Source organism: Vespula pensylvanica, chromosome 4 (assembly GCF_014466175.1).
Source record: "Vespula pensylvanica isolate Volc-1 chromosome 4, ASM1446617v1, whole genome shotgun sequence".
Lineage (NCBI taxonomy): Eukaryota > Metazoa > Arthropoda > Insecta > Hymenoptera > Vespidae > Vespula > Vespula pensylvanica.
In genome coordinates, this window is record NC_057688.1 from 413,385 (window position 1) to 433,384 (window position 20,000).

Genomic DNA, 20,000 nt, shown 5'->3' on the forward strand with positions numbered 1-20,000 from the left:
CTCTCTCTCTCTCTCTCTCTCTCTCTCTCTCTCTATTTATCTATCTCTCTTTCTATCTCTATCCCTCTTAGTCACTCACTTCGTTTCTGCTCTCGAAAGATTCGAGTGGTACAGAAAAGTCGGATCGTAATCGAAGAAGATTAGAAGGTAGATTCTGCCTTCGGTGAACGAAAGGCGATATAACAGTATTCTTCGTATAACCTCTTTAATTAATAGTTTACTCGGTGATTCATAGTAGATCGAGCCTTAATTGGACGTTATTCGAGTGTCCTCCTATTTACGCCGGCTGTATAAACGAGATATACGTTCTCGCAGGTGACGTTGAATTAATCTCGGTTATCGCGAAGCCACCGTTACCCTCGCCATGTCCTCTCTCTCTCTCTCTCTCTCTCTCTCTCTCTCTTACTCTGTCTCCACCTTCGTCGTTCATCCCCTCTCTCTCTCTCTCTCTCTTTCTCTCTCTCTCTCTTACTTTTATACTCACTATTCGTTCACCAACGTACCGGCTAGCAAGATTCAACTTGATTAACAGAAAATTTTCTGTCAAAAGAATAATTCTTACTCACGAAAGGAGGATGGACGTAATACCCGACGTAGTTATATGACCAAGTACAGAAAGAAAGACGTTACTCACAACGAGTTATGAACTGAATCTGAAGATTTATATAAACTCTCGCATTCACATTCCGCGGAAAAAATAAATAACCGACAATGTCGTCCACCTCGCCAGCGTCCTCACCGTCCTCGTCATCGTCGTCGTCGTCGTCGTCGTTGTCGTCGTCGTTGTCGTCGTCGTCGTCGTCGTTATCGTCGTCGTCGTCGTGGTCGTCCACGTCCACGTCCTCGTCCTCATCTTCGTCCTCGTCCTCGCCCTTAATTTGATTCATATGAATGCGTAATTTTAATAACCGTATTCATGTTACCGAGCTTTCTGCCATTCACGTCGGCTGAATAAACGAACGAAGTGATGATGATGAGAAGAAGGTGGAAGAGGAGAAGGAGGAGAACGAATAGAAGTAGAAAGAGAAGGAGAAAAAGAAAAAGAAGAAGAAGAAGAAGAAGAAGGACGATGCCGGTTGGAAATCTGCTTAAAGATGGTTTTATCCCAACCCAGATGATAAAGATATCTTTCTTTCTCTTTGACTCTAAATAAAAGGTCATAGACTAGGATCAACCAGCGTCGACTTGTAAAGACTACGTCATAATTTATCCTACAAACTGAATGAATCTTTTTCTTCTTCTTCTTCTTCTTCTTCTTCTTCTTCTTCTTCTTCTACTTCTTTTACTTCTTCTTCCTTTTCTACTATTACTTTGTCCAGAGCAAACAAAAATTCTTCCGTGACTACATTTTAATGTTTCCCACGTCAGAAAAGAAGCCGACATTTTGACGTACGTCGTCGAGTCTGATTAAATTGACAAGCATGAAAATTTAAGCACGGCATCATCGAATTCCTTCATCTTCGTTCCCCGTTTCATTCCAACCTCGAAAAGTTGGATTTACTTCGATCTTTGGCTCGGCAAGCCAACGAGTAATAATATTCGATGGCTTTTACCACCGCAAACAACCACTTCCGTTTGCTTTTCCTATCATTCCGGATATGCTAAGTGAATTTTATTGGATACTTCAGTATTTCTTTTTCTATCTATCTATCTATCTATCTATCTATCTGTCTGTCTGTCTATCTATCTATTATTCTTTTTTTATTTTTGCGGATAGGTAACTACTATCGCTGCTACGAATAATCTTATACGAGTTTTTCATAACCAACGCGCTTTTATCTTTCATCGACATAAAATGAGAACGAAGGAAAGAGAAAGAGAGAAATAGCAAATTTATTCGCTTTACCATGCAAGCAAACCGTTACGATTTTTCTAATCGTCTTTTACAAGCCTACGGAAACACGAAAAGCTCGTGGTTAGCGTGCAAATAAATTCGCGTGACTCGCATAATCTCTCCCACGAAATCAAAAGTTTCTAACATTTTGTAGGGGTTAATACGACGTTCTATGGCCAGCTAAGGAAGCATTCTGGTGGTTGTTGAAAAGATCGAGTGCGAGAAATGTCGTCGGTTCTCGATCGAGTCCACTCGATACGAGAACGTAATTACGAGTAATATCTCGATGGTGGTTGAGAGAGGCTTGTTTTTTTTCCTTTTTCTTTTTTCCTTTTTCTTTTTTCTTTTCCTAATTTTTTTACTGTTCGTAATCGCTTTATAAAACGAACGGGAAGAAGAATGAAAATAGAAAAGAAAAAAAAAAAAAAAAAAGAAAATAATGGAAATTTCTTCTTAGCTTCAGGATGATTTCTTTCGAATATTCGTGTTAGAATCTCTGAAGCCTTATCGATTTATCAAGATAAAAATGTTCGCTTTTAATGGAACTCCATAAAATCGTTGAAATTTTTCTCGTCGAAGGTATCAAGAATGAAAGAGAGAGAGAGAGAGAAAGAGAGAGAAAGAAAGAGATGAATACACGAAACGTAGTCAAGTCGAAAAGGGAAAGATGGAGAGAGAGAGAGAGAGAGAGAGAAAGAGAGAGAGAGAGAGAGAGAGAGAGAGAGAGAGAGAGAGAATATCCAGAACAAACGAACGAAAGAGAATAGGAACAAAAAAGGAAATACTGAGTCCAGTATCGGTCACCGAACGAACCCGAAGTAAAAAAGTTTAGCAATCGTGTATTCAAATGTAACTCCGTTTTTCGCGAGTAACGTATCGCCTGGGAAAATTTTCCTAATGAAAAAAAAAAAAAAAAGAAAAGAAAAAAAGTTATGTGATCGTTACGTTACCTCTATGAAAGTTTTCCTTGCATGTGGATATAAAGAACATCGATTTTATTAATTCGACCAACATCATGCGCTTTTTCTTTCTCTTCCAGTGTTTTTTTTTTTTTTTTTTCTTTTTTCATTTTACTTTTCACTTTTGTTGTCAGAATGATCGTTCTGCAACTATCTCTCTCTTTCTTTCTCTTTTTCTTTTTTTTTTTTTTTTACTATATTAGTCGAATAGATAGATAGTAATATATGTAGTATCAAATTTGTAGAATATAATTAACTCTAAAATTCAAGCTTTTAGACTCGTTCGATATCTTGGTATACGTATTTTACGTTCAACGAACTCAATCGCGTGCAAGAATAAGAAAAATGTTGAAATCGGATGAAAATCGATGAAAGCGAACGAATCAACGCAACCCATAGAAAAGATATATAATACCTACCTACGTACGTATATATATACGTATATACGTACATACATACATATATAGAAAGTTCCATTATCCAAACTAATTGAGAGAAATACGGCTCTTCTCTCTCTCTCTCTCTCTCTCTCTATATATATATATATATATATATATATATATATATATATCTTGCAATACACGATACGAAACAAGAACACAAGTATTATTATGATCGAACAAATAATCGATACTTTTTCGTGAAATAAAAGAGTAAAAAAAAGAGAGAGAAGCAAGCAAGCAAGCAAGCAAGCAAGCAAGCAAGCAAGCAAGCAAGCAAACACAAACAACGGTATATAGGGAATTATTTTGAATACGTTTAATCACCGATGATATTGTAATTTCGTTTTTAAACAATAATATTGACAACAGAGATATGCATGTACGTGTCTTTCTGAAAGAATAACACGTTTGTACAGAATTTCGAAACGAAACTGCGAGACTAAAGGGTGTATACGGATAATCGTAATTCTCTCTCTCTCTCTCTCTCTCTCTCTCTCTCTCTCTCTCTCTCTTTCTCTCTTTCTGGTACAACGAAAACGCGCTAGAGAATTGTTTCCGATATTATTCATGTTCACAAATGAAGATTCGTCATGGATGACGAAAGCATTTCGGGAATAAATGCTTTTTGAATTTGCTTCCCCAATGTAAAATTTCAATACGTCATGTATATATACGTGTTATCACATATATATAAATATATATATATATACATAAATACATACACATATATATATATATCTATATATCTCTATATATCTATATATCTGTATATATATATATATGTGTGTGTGTGTGTATATATCTACGTGTTAACTTGATCGTCTCTTAACGATTAACTCAAAAGATATTTCAACTTTGTCATTACAGTGACAATGACGGATGTAGAGGCAGTGGCAGGTGGAAATGCTAAGTTGCCATGCGACGTGGAACCACCGGTCTCCGGGGATAAGCTACATCTAGTTATTTGGTACAAGGAGGAGTCAGACACACCTATATACAGGTAAATTCCACCTTGGCATTTCTTATTCCACTCTAGGTAGTAAGTAAGCAAGAAAAGAAAGAAAGAAGGAAGGAAGGAAGGAAGGAAGAAAGGAAGGAAGGAGGGAAGAAGAGAAAGAGAGAGAAAGAGGGAGTTAGGGAAAGAAGGAATGAAGCTTTGCGCAAGCTAAATCAGCTCTCAACCCATCCTTCCTTCTCTCCAATACCACGATGATAGGGAAAAAGAAAGAAAGTGAGAGAAAGAGGGAGAATAGTAAAAGGACATTGCCGTGGAAAAAGAAACGGAGGAATTCGAGTTCGATCCAATAAGCTCGGTTCCTATAAGACGTAGGCAGGCATGACGAATGAAACAGGGAATTCCATTTTCCATTTTACATCTCAGCATTTCTGATACTCCAAACGAATTTGACGAGTTTATCCACCGTTTCTACTTGTCCTCGTAGACGAAACAATGAAATACTTTAAAAGTAATCTAGATATACTAGATATAAATAACAGAGCTAGATCTACTACTGAAAATGATCATCGAGTCGAGACTCTTCTTTGGAAATCGATCGGAAAAGTCGGAAAAGTCGTTGTTGCTTCGACGTTGATGAACGGCCGAACCGATTCGGCGATCTTTGTTCTTTGACGCGGATCGTTAATCAGTCCAATCGTTCGTGTCCGAACCACTGACCGAGCGTGTAACGGCGGGTACCACCGTGAAACGGACGCCATTATCTACGGAATCTCTCAAGGCTGCAGCATTCGCGCACTCGAGCACGCACCAAAGCGATCCGAAGCGAAGTCAATCGGCGCGTTCGTTCCAATTCCAACCGTAGCAGACTGGAAACTGACCTTAACGATCCCGCTTGGTTCAACGTCGATCCCAGATATTCGATAGGATTCGTTAATTACGATTGAATCTCAAAACGTTCATGATTATTTTCCACTTAGGTTAGATATCTTTCTTCCTTCTATCGATATACCGTCTGTTTACAAAGTTCCGAGACTGGATTAATAAAAAATAGAAAAATGTTTCGATGGTTCAGGTGTTCTTATAAATAGTCTTCCTCCACTTGAGTACAATGCATAAAACGTTCATACAACCATGTGAAACTATTAGAAAAATCCTTCTTTAGGATGTTCTTTAACTCGCGTGTCACGAACTTCTTCTTGATAAACGACAATGCATTCGCTCACACGACTGCAGTTCTAATGGTTTTTAGCAAAAAAATAAGAAGTACGTTTTCAACCATTCTCCATATTCATCCGATTTGATCGCAACTGAGTTTTTTTATTCCCCAAAATAAAAATTCACATGAAGGATCAACGCTTTAACGATATTATCGACATTCAAGCTACTGTGACACGCGAGTTGAACAATATCTCAAGGACTTTTCCGATAATTTCACCATGTATGAACATTCGGTGCATTGTACTCAAATAGGAAAAGACTGTATAGAACATTTGAACCATTAAAACTGCCATTTTAATGTTTCTCTATTTTTTATTAATCTAGTCTTGGAAATTTTTGGATAAACGATGTATATGCTTCCTCGATGTAAAATTTCAATACACCATATGTATATATATATATATATATATATATATATATATATATAAACGTGTTATCTATATATCTATACATCTATGTATATATACTTGTGTGTGTGTGTGTGTATGTATGCATATCTAAATGTAATAGTTGCGTGTGTATCCATGTACGATGGAAACGATTTAACTTTTACATGGTTCAAATTTCAAGTTATTCCAACTTTCTAAGTATAAAGAGATTAATCTGTGTACCTACGGGATCGAACGAAAATAATCCTTTGATCGACATAGAACATAAGGATACAAAATTGTGGCAGTGCGGTATTAATTGAAAGTTCCTGTAACAAGATTATCAGAATTTAATAATACACACACGTGACGGTTATGTTAATGTTCCTGTATATCTCCAATGGTCATACTTATCCTTCGTCCTTTTCGCCATTGCACAATTTTTCTTTTCCGAAAAATCGATGGATAGAAAAAGATAAAAAAGAAAAGGAAAAAGAAGAATTTCACGAAACGATTAAAAGGCGATTCGAGTAGTATAGAACGTTAACGAATTATCTCATCGAATAAACGAGGATAAAGATCCGAAGAAAGGAAATTGTTAAAAGGTGTTGATCGTTACGAAGACAGCAACGAGGACGAGGACGAGTTTCTTTTAATTGCGATAGTATAACAATGAAACTTTTATTACGATATTTTACGATGTTCTCTGAGTAACCACGCAAAAACGTCGACAGTTAGAACAAAAAAAAAAGCAGATATGTACGTAAGTACATACTTACTTGCTTACTCTTCGTGCACTTTGAACACGTAACTAAAACAAAGCTCCCGTAGGGTTTTCTTCTCCTATAGAAAACTTATAGTCGTTTGAAAGTTGACCACCGAAATAGAGAGTACAAGCCAACCTGCGGCTAGAAACGCCATAGTTTTTACCAAATACATACCCGTTACTTGCCATAAATCCGACTCTTATATTTTCGCTCGCTGGCGCCTGCCTCCCGTGGTTCCTACCATGTTATTTATAATACGCCAGCTCGTTCTCTTTTTCAGCACCTTTTTGGTACATCTATATATGTACGTACGTATATATGTATGTATATACCTATATGTATATATATGTATATACAAGTACACATATGTGGATACTACACGTATATCCTCTATTATCCGAATTTATTATTATCGTTATTACTATTATTATTGTCGGTTAGCAGCGTATAGGTCAGAGATATTAGGATACGCGTTGTACGAACTATAGCTTTAAATCCTTCGGAGACACTCGTGTCTCGCGATATACTGGAGCCAATTAACGATCGTTCCGTTAAAAAGTTCGGTTCGTTTCTCGGTAGCGTGTTTCTCGAGTTGTTTTCTTCCACTCTTGATCGTCGATAGTAATGTAACAGTTTTACATTTGTTGCTAGCTTCGTAATGAGTTTGTGTTTTATCTCTCAATAAATATATACGTATACATACATATACACACATATCGCAAATAATTTACATATAGTCTTTTGCGTATATAAATATATATATACATACATACATACATATACATCCACATACATACATACATACATACATACATACATACATATATATATATATATAATTTGTTTATAGATACATATATATACATATTTATATAGAAGAAGATTTACGTAAAAATACATTTTGCGTGACTTAATTGCAGTTTCGATACGAGAGGAAGAAGTACATTGGAACAAGGAAAACATTGGCAGGATCGAAGTCTCGAAGGACGTGCCTCCTTCCGTCATTCCGAGGTACCAGCTAAACTCACGCTCGAGAACGTTCGCGAAAGCGACGCGGCCGTGTACAGATGCCGCGTCGATTTCAAACAGTCACCTACGAGGAACAGCAAAGTCAATTTTACGGTTATCAGTGAGTATCTAGATAGGCGGACAGACAGACAGACAGACAGACAGACAGAGAGAAAGAGAGAGAGAAGAAACAAACGCTTAGTGGTCAAATCGAGTTGTCGAGAAACTTGTTGTCCGTATACCTTGTTCACTTTCGAGACTTTGTTCGCTCTACGATGCATTGAAAGAAGAGAAACCATTCGATATGTTTGTTTTCTCCTTCTCTCTTTCTCTCTATCTCTTTCTCTTTTTCTGTCTGTCTACCCGTCTATCTGTCTATCTGTCTATCCATCTGTCTGTCTATCTCTTTCTTTTTTTCTTTCTCTCTTCCTCTCTTTCTCAAAACCGATATGGATCTAAACGTTTGTCGAAAGTTCGTAAATGTCAAGTAAATGTCCCTATAGATATTTCTTCTCGATTTAACGTTGATTTTTAATTAAACTTTCATGCAATCATCGGAAAATCGAATCTATCTAAGAACGTCATCGATTGAAAAGGGGCCGACGAACCACCTTGTTCATAAATCTGAACGAGCTAACAAGTCCGCGTAAGGTCGAACGAACTTGTTCCCTTTCTTCTTACTTACTTACTTACTTTACTTTTTTTCTCTTACTTTTTTTCTTTCTTTTTTTTTCGTTCTTTCTTTTCTTACTTTCTTTCGTTCTTTATTTCTTTCTTTATTTCCTTCCTTCCTTCCTTCCTTCCTTCCTTCCTTCCTTCTTTCTTTCTTTCTCTTGAAACTTTTGCTCGACGTCCATTAATTCACGCGCACGCGACAACGACGAGGAGAACGAGGAACGTAAGTCCGTTTTAAAACTTGATCCCTCTTTCTTTCTGAAACTCCCGTGTCATGAGAAAAGGGTAAGGAGAAAGCCGAGAAAGAGATAGAGAAGCTAAAAAGAAAGAAAGAGAGAGAGAAAGAGAGAGAATGTCATCCACCGTGTGATGGCAAAAGGTTAGATGGAAGTAAAACTAGCTTTTTCTCTCTCTCTCTCTTTATTTCTATTTCTCTCATAGTCACAAATTGTAGAGATGATTCCGCAATAAGACTTAACAGAAGAGAAGAAAAAAAAAAGAACGGAAGGAATAATGAAAAAAAAAAAAAATAATAATAATAAAAAAAAAAAAGAGAAAGAGGAAGCAATTCATCGCTTGATTCATCTCGAGTTCCTCATCGTTTACTTTTCGACGTGACAGAAAAAGAAAGAAAGAAAAAGACCGAGAGAGAATAAAATAGAGAGAGAGAGAGAGAGAGAGAGAGAGAGAAAAGACAAAAAAGAGAGAGAGAGAGAGAGTGAGAGAAAGAACAAAGGTGTTCTTATTGTGAAATTAATTGCAGTACCACCGGAACAACTTAGCATATTGGATGAAGATGGAGGATCTCATATTCCCCATTACATTCTTGGCCCGTACAGTGAAGGAGCATCTCTCAATATTACCTGTGTCGCCGCCGGTGGTAAGTTCTCTTACATTTTTATTTATCAATTTCCTTGCCTATAGATATTCGTGCTATTTACATAACTAAAACGGCAGCCCGTCGTCCTTTTAAACACGTTACACGTTCATTTACAATTTTATTATTCGATTTGCTCGAGTTCGATTAAAAAAGTAAAAAAAAGAAAAGAGGGAAAAAGATGGAGAGGAAAAAAAAAAAAAAGAAAAGAAGGCGAAAAACGCGAACTAAAAAAGATAGATCGCAGGTTATTAATTTAACGAAATAAATCATAAATTTTTTAATAGGTGTTTTATCCTCTATAATATCTTTTGTTAATATGACGTCATAAGTTATCGAGTTTGACGTTTCACTTTTCATTTAGTATCATCAATCATTTCGACATATTCTTCGCATAAATCGATCGAGATAAATATAAATGTTAAATATCGATGAAGAAATATTAAGGATAACGTTAACTGAAGAAACTAAAAACGAGAAATCGAATATTAAATATGAATAATACGAAAAGAAAAAAAAAAAAAAAGCGTGTTCGCGTATTTAATGGGAAACTTTGAACGATGGGGCGAAGCAAGACGAAGTGGAAGGGTAGTAAAGAGAGGAGGGATGAGTAGAATTTATCGTATCATCGTTTCGAGCGTTTCTCAGACCTTATAGCATTTCCGTGATTAGCAAGAAGCTAGTATCATCTGCTTAAGAAGATTATTAACTTTTCTTCAGCGCGCGTCTCTCGACAACCGGATCAGAAGAATTTGAAAAAAAAAAAGAAAAAGAAAGAAAAAGAGAGAGAGAGAGAGAGAGAGAGAACGGAGAGTTAAAGAGAGAATAGAAGAAAACGTCGAGAAGATTGCGACTTAATCGTCTTTCGTAAAAGAGTCTGGAGAATTATCCGGCTGATCGTTTATTATTTCTTTGACGAAGAATCCTTTGCGTTTCCGTTTCTCTTGAACGTTGTGTAGTGATTTTTCTTTCGACGATATCGAATGTCTCTTTGATTCGGGAAACGTTAACATGCGCGAAAGGAATTTGATGAGTGAAACGTATCGTGAAGCGTAAAGAGAAAGAGAAAGGGAGAATCTTTGATATCGTCCACAAAAGTGGGAGAGGAGAGGTATTAAAAGGGCGTGTACGTTGGAAAGGACAATGGACGGTAGGAAAACCGCAAGGGCGAACGCGTTCACGTTCCCTTTGCTACCGGAGTAATAGTCGTGTTTTATACGACTTTGTCGGCTATCGCGATTTTCCAGGTCGACCACCGCCACGAGTAACGTGGTGGCAAGAGAACGCCCTTTTGGACGACACTTACGAGAGCGTAGGCACCAAGAGAGTACGGAACGTTCTAAGACTGGAAAAACTCAGTCGTAAACATTTGCATACGATTTTGACTTGTCAAGCATCGAACAACAACATGGTCGCACCGATATCCAGCTCGGTTACTCTCAACATGAATCGTGAGTTACTTCTTTCTTCGTTTGTCTATTTGTTTTTTCTTATTTCTTCTTTCCTTTGCATTTTCTTTCTCTCTCTCTCTCTCTCGCTCTCTCTTCTTTTTTTCTTTTTTCTTCTTTCCTTCTTTCCTTTGATTCCGCTGTTTTATATCAACGCTTGCTTTTTCTTTCTTTCTTTCTTTTTACTTTTCTTTTCTTTCTCTTTTCTTTCTCTTTTTTTTTTTTTTACATACTTTCCTCTTTTTTCTCCTTCTCATGCTCATTAAATTGATGCAATTTATGTGCAATATCTGTCCGACGACGTGTATAATACGAGTACACGATGCTAAAAGGGCAGATAACAGTGGACGACACTTTCAGAAGGAATTAATGCAACGAATCAAGTCGGTAAATTAATTGTATCGCAAGCGGTAACGTTAATGAGCGTTACTTGCCTTGAGTATCTTGGCTCGTAGAAATATATACGTCCTTGCATAATTTAGAACGAAACGTTCTTCCGTGGTAACCTCATGCTCAGGACACACGTGTTTCAGTGAAGCCACTGTGGGTTCGTATGCAAGGAGAAAACCGTCCATTTAGTGCCGGTACCACGTACGAGATAGGATGCGAGGTTGTCGGGGCCAGGCCAATGCCGAAAATCACCTGGTCCAAGGGGAGCATAGCGCTTAGGAATACGAGACAAACGGTAAGCGATCGAATACGATCTTTTAATTCGAAAGATTTATAAGAATTTTAGATATATATATATATATAATCGAAGAAAATTTTTCTTTTATCTTACGCTCGATCGTTCTTCGTATAATTAAATACCCATCTACACCGTAAATCTTTGAAGGGCTGACAAGTTTTCGAACACGATGAGATCCCCCTTTGATCAAAATCCTGATACGTGAGCGACGTTCACAATAAAGATACTTTTCGATCGATCGGTGAAACCTTGTCAGGGAATAAAATGAAGTTCTATTAAATATAAAAGCTCTTTTCTTCTTCTTCTTCTTCTTCTTTTTCTTTCTTTCTTTCTTTCTTTCTTTCTTTCTTTCTTTCTTTCTTTCAAAGATTCTATCGGAGAAACGCGAGGAAATCCCCCGACAAACGGTTTCACTATGAAATATATCCTTCTACAGGTGAGTCCCGACGGCAATACGACGACGAGCATGCTAACGTTCGTGCCAAGCATCGAAGACGCCGGAAAATTTCTCTCCTGCAAGGCCAGCGTACCGGATATCACGGATTCAGAAATGGAAGACGGATGGAAGCTCGACATATATCGTAAGCGTTTCTCGATATTACACGCGTTCTTCGTTCACTCGTTCATGAAATCGACGGGCGTCAGATTAAATCTCGGATGTAACGTAAGGAACGTTGGAGATCGGGATGATCTTTTACTTTCGACGAGCTACGAGCGGGATAACGATCTCGGACGATGTGCGTCCGTGATTGGGGAGAAAAAAAAAAAAGAAAAAAAAGAAGAAGAAGAAGAAGGACAGAGAGACAAGAAAGAAAGGAACGAGACGTTTACGTTGAAACGCTAATTAAACCTTTCGATACGGCGTCTCGCGAATACTCTAGCGGATAAGTAAGAGAGATCGGCATGAGTTAATTTGAAAGACGGTATGTCGGTGTCTCTTGATAAAGATCGTTGAGAGAATCTCTTGGAACGTCGTGAATGCAGAAAAGTCGTGAAGAAGAAAAAAAAAAAGAAAAGAAAAGGAAGAGTAGGAGACGTTGGTACGAAAACGCAGATACCGCGGCATTTATGGTAGTCGTGTGTCATGTAAAGTAAAAAAAAAAGAAAAAAAGAAAGAAAAAGAAAAAGAAAGAAAAAAGAGAAAACGTATGTACGTATATAAATTTAAGACGTAGATGGTTATCGGATATCTCGTAAAGTTGCTTCGCGAAGGGACAATTTCATGCACGATTTCGCACCCATCGAGATATCGAAATCCTCCAAGCGTATCTTACCTATCGAATTTAAGATAAATTATATTGTATATCGAACGACGGTGCCTCGTTTCGTAATCGTTAACTCTTTCGTAGCTTCGAATGTATTTTAAATGCCTATTAAATTAGAATTACGTCTTGTGTTATTGAATTATTTGCTGGGTCCCTTGCTTCACCGAGTTGCACGATTTTCTAGTCGAACAATAGACCGCACTATCTTCTTCTTTTTCTTCTTCCTTTTTTGTTTCCTTTCCGTCATTCCATTATAGGATTTTCTTTCTTCTTCTTCTTCTTCTTCTTCTTCTTCTTCTTCTTCTTCTTCTTCTTCTTCTTCCATGTCTTTCTTTACCAACATTATCCGCTAACGTTGGTAACAATAAAAAAGAAATAAAAAGAAGGAAAGCAAAGTAACAAAAAGGAACAGCAAAAAGGATCCAAGATGATGCACCTGTAAACAAGTCTCTCTGTAGAATCTCGACGGCAGTGATAAAGAAAAGAAAATGGAAAAAAAAAATATGATCAAGGTTAACAAGAGAAAGGGAGATGAAAAGAAATTGTCAGTTCTGAAAGGACGGAAATAGAGGGATATAGAAGAACCGATGAGAGAGAAGAAGGAAAAGAGAGAGAGAGAGAGAGAGAGAGAGAGAATCTTTGCTCGTAGATCGGGTTATACCATTAATTTCCGCGAAACCGCACCGATTTCCGGCGTAAACTCTACCATCAACGGGGAACTTTTATATTGGATTCGCGAAATAACGGGCATTGATCTTCGTAGAACGATGCGGAACGATGCCTATTAATAATATCGTTGTTCGTTCGTTCGTTCGTTTACGTGCTCAAATCGAAGACCATTTGAACAATCAATTCTAACTACATTCTACCAGTATATCCTTACATGAAATGTATCTATGTGTGAATGTGAAACAAGAAAAAAGAAAAAGAAAAAAGAAAAAAAAGAGGGAGAGAGAGAGAGAGAGAGAGAGAACAGAAAAATCGCAAAGATTCGCAAGAAAATCATTTTTCACGCCCGAGTCAAATTATTTTACTCGTCCCGGTGAATTCAGAATCGGTATATTCTCGTTAAGCCGTGAATAGTCTCCACGCAAACAAAGGTAATCCGCTTATTTATCGTTTATTTATTCGCTAACGCCAACGAAAATGGCCGAACGTTGAAACTCCTTTTAATACCGAATCTCGGAGCATGTATTTTTCGATACGCATGCGTTCGTTTCCGTCGTATTCTCGCCTGAGTGCGTTTCGCCATCAAAGAAGCAACGATAATAGTAAAACCGGGAACTAGTTGTTTTTGTTAAAAATTTAACGAATTAAAAGTTTCTTCAAAATTTCACTACTGCGATATTTTTTCATATAAATTAAAAGTTTCTGTAGGTTTTTGTATTAATATTAATTTAGGATCGATTTTGAAAATCTGGATACAAAGCTGTTAACTCTTCGTAAATCCTTAAAGTACATAAATACGAATTATTCATGAAAAATTTTCTATGATATTTTTTCTTACGAATATATTATTATAAGCTAGATTGATCTTCGTATTTGCATATATTTAGGGTCAATTTAGTAAATTGAAAAGCAAAGTCGTAAACTTGCGAATCCTGAAAGTGCATAAATACGAAATACTCTTGATAAATTATATATGATATTTTTTCCTACGAATATATTATTAAAAGTTAGATTGATCTTCATATTTTTGTACATTGAGGATCAATCTAAAAAATTGAAAAGCATTGGTGAAAACTTATGAGGTATGAAAGTACATAAATACGAAATCTTCATACAAAATTTTATTTATATCTTCATACAATATTTTATTTTTCCTTACAAATATATTATTAAAAATTAGATTAATCTTCCAATTAGTATATATCTAGAATCAATATAGAAAATTGAAGAGTGAAAATATATCTAAAATTATCGATCTTGAAAATACATAAATACGAAGTCCTCATGAAAAATTTTACGAATATATTATCGTATAAAAATTAGCTCGATCTTCGTATTTGCATACAATTACGAACAATAGAGAACGTTTGGAAATATATTTTATTAATTCGTAACTACATAAATATACTCTGAAGTTACATAAATATGAAATCCTTAGGAAGAATTATATATGTGATATATTTATTTACGAATATATTATCATATAAAAATTAGCTCGATCATCGTATTTGCATACAATTACGAACAATAGAGAACATTTGAAAGTATATTTTATTAATTCCTAAGTACATAAATATATTCTGAAGGTACATAAATACGAAATCCTCAAGAAGAATTATATATACGATATATTTTCTTACAAATATATTATAAAAATTTGCACGATCATCTTATTCGCGTGCAATTACGATATAGAAAATTTGAAACAAGTACATAAATGTGATCTGAAAATACATAAATACGAAATCTTTGCGAAAAATTTTTTACTTAAAAAATTTTTTACTTACGAATATACCGTAGTATAAAAATTAGCTGAATATTCCTATTTGCATTAAATTACGATTAATAGAGAAAATGTGATAGCACAACTAGTACTAATTCGTAACTACATAAATACGATCTGAAAGTACATAAATACGAAATCCTCTGGTTCCAATTCCGATTTTCCGTGGGCACGCGTTATTCGTTGTTACGCCTCCTAGCACAAACTTTAATATTAATTGCACTTTCAGACGAGCCCGTGGTTACCCTAGAATTGGGGAGCAATCTGAACTCGAGCGCAATCCGAGAAGGAATCGACGTTTACTTCGAATGCAACATCAAGTCGAATCCTTGGGTTTACAAGGTTTCCTGGCGGCATAACGTAAGTTTACCCTAACTGGAGATATATATATATATATATATATATATATATATATATATCACCTATATATGTAGTATATCTATCTACTACATACGTGCCACTAAAGACTTACGACGAAGTAATAAATTTTCATCGTAGAGAAAGAGTAAAGACAGGATGAAAAATTTTCCTTTAAAATACAAACGGCAATTTACTCGGCTTAATAAACGAGCCTCGGTTGTTAACATTTCATTTGCGAGTGTCAATAAACCGCTTCGGAAAATAAATGACAACGAACGGATAAAATTGTATGAGCTAAAACGTTTCAACGTTAAACTCGATAATACCGATCATTTTAGAGGCTCGGAAACGGTTATCGTTATTTACAAAACGGATTAATAAAAGGATTTCTTCGAGATATTAATTAACAGTTATTTAGTCGTAATAATGATCGATAAACGCATATATATATATATATATATATATATATATAACATATTGTATCTGTTATTTACTGTACCGTTAAAGAAAAACAATACTCGTTCGTTCGAATACATAAAAGAAATGATTGTTCATACGTATTATTTCTATTACCGTTGTTGTTGTCGTTGTTGTTGCTATTGTTTTTATTATTATTATTATTATTATTATTATTATTATTATTATCATTATTATTATTATTATCTCTTGACTAGAATTCGCGGAAGAATCTTCCTCGCGGTATAATTAAACGCGCGGTACGGATAGAGAGCAACGCGAACAATTTCGTGTCGCTTCGGCGACGTAATTATCGCGTCCACGTAGAAGGGTGGCAAAGTTTGTAATTCGAGACTTTGTATTCATAGGGCAATCCACTGTACCACAACACGGCAACTGGCACGATAATAAGTAATCAGAGCCTGGTGCTTCAGAGCGTGACACGTAGCAGAGCCGGCATCTATACCTGCATCGGTAGTAATCAAGAAGGCGACGGTGAGAGCAATCCTCTCAATTTAGACATCAAATGTAAGTAAATTCACGATAGTATCACTATACGTATAACACTTCGATCGGTATTGACTACTCTATCTATTAACGACGACGAGATACCAGAACTGTTTAGATACCTAATACAGTCATTGACAAAATGGATAGACCACTTCGTCGTTTCTATTCGATTCCGAATACACATCAAAATAACTTATGTACATCGTGTATATATATATATATATATATATATATATATATATATATATACATCAAATATCGGTATTACATTCACAAAAAATTTGATATCGTAGAATTATGGTTTACGAATGTATATATAGAAAGAAATATAAATACGAGTTAAGATAAAACAAAATAAAAATGAATGCATATCTATCAATCTATATAATGAATAAATAATTGATTAATAATATTAATAATTTACATCTGTATCTGTAAAATTTGATAGCACTTGAGAAAAGTTCATAAAACACAAAACATTTTACTTCATTGTTGTTTTATTTAATCAATATTTTTAATATCAACGAAAGACCCGAGAGTTTAAACGTCGTTGAATATTAAAAAGTTATCCCTTAGAAAAATATTCCCGAGAACTTTGTCCTCATTCGAAAGGTTGGTAGATTGTATGTAGATAGATAGGTACGTAGGTAGGTAGATAGGTAGGTAGGTAAGTAGGTATAAGTATGAGCAATAAAACGCGTAGCGTATTTTCAAAAGGAAACTATAAACGGGCCAGGAGATTGTGTCGGAGTGTGAGAGTTACGTAGATAGTAAAATTAAGTAGAAACGTCTTTTCGCCTTCCGCATTTTCGCGTACACATATGAGAACAAGTTCTGCGAATATACATAGCCATACGAATCTATTCAAACGCGGACCGCTACCGTTGTACAACACACAACCAAATTCTAGAACGTGCGTTATAACGCCAACGGAGAAGGGCAAGCGTGCACGAGATAATCACAAGAGAAAGAGAGACACGAGAGAGAGAGAGAGAGAAAGCTCAAGCAACGAGCTTTTCATGAAAAGCAGGAGAGAAAGCGTTCCACGTGCTTTTACCACGTAATGAAACATTTAACGAGAGACACGTATAAAGCTAAAATCCAACGTCTGCCATGGCCGCCGACGCGATATATTATCGTCCGCTTGCGATTTCGTCCTTCCTACAAATTGTACTTGCATTCCTTTCGTCCTTCCAAATCTTGTCATTTCTCTCTCTCTCTCTCTCTCTCTCTCTCTCTCTCTCTCTCTCTTTCTCTCTATCTCTCTATCTCTCTCTATCTCTCTCTCTATCTCTCTCTCTTCACATATGTATATATATATACAAATATGAACATGTATATATAGATATATATATATATATATATATATATATATATATATATACATATCCTTCTCTTGTATATATACGTATTTTGCATATCTCATGAAACACACATACACATAAAAATAGATACAGTCAAATATAGAGACAGATAGTCAGATACAGAGAAATTTTCGTTTATTCAAAGAAAATTGAGAACTAGGATATCTTGATATTTAATTTATCGTTTACATTACATACAAACTTTGTCCTTTGACATCCCGATCAAACGTGCAAACTTAGCCTAGACTCGAAGGTATAGAATTATCGGTTAGCTTTTGCTGTCTCTGCTCACTGTATAGATGTAGATACACGAGGGAGACCATCTATATGAGACGGAAACAGACAGACTGATATTCCCACACGAGCAAGGCAACTCTCTGTGCACACGCAGGTGCACGAGTTTAGGGAGCTGCAGTTTATGACCGTTAAGACCATTACACATTGATTTGTGCAATATCATACATACATACATATACATACGTACATATATATATATATGGGGACGTCGAACGATCGTAATTTACACGATGATCAGAAATTGGATAATAATACCTCTGACTTTCCATCCTTCGTATGAAATGGTTTCATGTTTGGAAGTACGTATAATAAACTTTATATAAAATGGTTAAAGAATTTCCATCATTTTACAGATCGAAATTATAATAAAACGATTATCGATAAAATGGTTACAGATTTTCGAAGATACGAAGATAAGATAAAATAACGTAGTTGCAAAATACTCGAGCCTCTTTTTTTCATATCGTTTTTCATATTTCTTCTTTTTTTTTTTTTTTACGGCAAGATGGATGACCTAGTTAAAAGTAATAATAAAGAAAAAAGAAAGGAAAACAAACAAAGCATAACAAAATAAAACGAAACGAAAAGGGAGAAAGAAGAAGGGAGGAGAAAAAGAGATTTAAAAAAAGGTGAATATTTCACGCGAGATCTCGCTTGCTCTCTTTCTTTCTTTCTTTCTTTCTTTCTTTCTTTCTTTTTATTTCGTTTATTTTTTTTCGCACGATCCCGATGACGCACGAACGAAAGTTTCCGTCGTGGGATCTTCTCCTCTTTGTTTTCGAGAGATACAGGTGGACGTTCATCTTTCGCGTGAAAAGTACAGCCTAACGATATAAAAAAGTGCATCAACACATATACATATATTTTACTACGTATATATACATTCGCACGTACACAGACACGATGACGTATGCGGTAAAGGTAGAACAGTGCCTAACGATTTACCGAGCTCTTAACGTTTGAGTATGAAAACCAACCTACATAGATACATACATACATACATACATACATACATACATACATACATACATACATACATTCATATAATACATACATTCATATATACATAGATACATACGTACATATATGCGCGCATATATACATAAATACATAGATGCATACACGTAACAAACGTAGTACGTTTCACCCTGTGCCTTATGAAACATCCGCTAAAGTTTTATAGAGAGAAAGAGAGAGAGAGAGAGAAAGAGAGAGAGAATGAGTAGCTATGTTAGACGGAACGTTAAAATAGCTGGTATAAAGTCGAAATTGCAAAACGTAAGAATCCCATAAACGTGAATAGGGAGAGCCGAGGGAGGTTTTAAATCATTCGTTCCGGATTACGCGTTTTCATACGCGTTTACGGAGATATGCATTGTGCGTTGTTCGACGCGAAGAGGAGAATACACATAACTTTTCCTCGATTTATCGTCAACAACGAGCTCGCTTTTCCACGCATCCGTTTTCCATTTTGAAAATTCATTGGAGCGACACGTTTCGTTTTACTTCTCTATCTCTCTCTATCTTTCTATATTTCTATCTATCTATCTCTTTCTCTTATTTGTCCCATTTATCGTTTTCATTGTACTCGACATCAACTCGTTAACTACGTCGACTCGTTAAACGTAATCTTAATCGAACGATATTGATTAAAAAAGAAACAGAAAGTAATAGGAATAATACGATGTATAGATCAATTTCCTATTTATTTTTTTCAGTTGCTCCGGTTTGCCACATTGGACAGACGAAGGTATTTGGTGTAGCTCGACAAGAGACCACGAAGATCCCCTGCGAGCTTGAGGCTAACCCACCGGAAGTCTCGTTCACCTGGAAATTCAATAATACGATGGAAGCTGTCGACATAGCCCAGGCACACGTCACAAGCGTCGGTACTCACTCGACAGCTTCCTATACTCCTATGACCGAACTGGACTATGGTACTCTACTTTGCTGGGGTAACAACGATCAGGGCACTCAACTCGAGCCTTGCGTCTATCATATCGTCCCAGCTGGTGTGTTCTCTACTCTCTTATTCCATCTTAGCCTATTCTTT

The 20,000-nt window shown here is 36.0% G+C and overlaps 1 protein-coding gene across 3 annotated transcripts in view; it reads left to right on the forward strand.

Annotated features, from left to right (window-relative positions):
- LOC122628790 (hemicentin-2-like) overlaps positions 1–20,000 on the forward strand; it is a 267,665-nt gene that overhangs the window by 236,220 nt on the left and 11,445 nt on the right. For all 3 annotated transcript variants that reach the window (XM_043811428.1, XM_043811429.1, XM_043811430.1), the window contains exons 3-11: positions 4,104–4,236; positions 7,468–7,676; positions 8,994–9,110; positions 10,355–10,558; positions 11,089–11,240; positions 11,680–11,824; positions 15,190–15,320; positions 16,145–16,304; positions 19,666–19,959. In XM_043811428.1, coding sequence (XP_043667363.1) covers positions 4,104–4,236; positions 7,468–7,676; positions 8,994–9,110; positions 10,355–10,558; positions 11,089–11,240; positions 11,680–11,824; positions 15,190–15,320; positions 16,145–16,304; positions 19,666–19,959 — 1,545 coding nt within the window. The remainder of the gene's footprint in view (positions 1–4,103; positions 4,237–7,467; positions 7,677–8,993; positions 9,111–10,354; positions 10,559–11,088; positions 11,241–11,679; positions 11,825–15,189; positions 15,321–16,144; positions 16,305–19,665; positions 19,960–20,000) is intronic.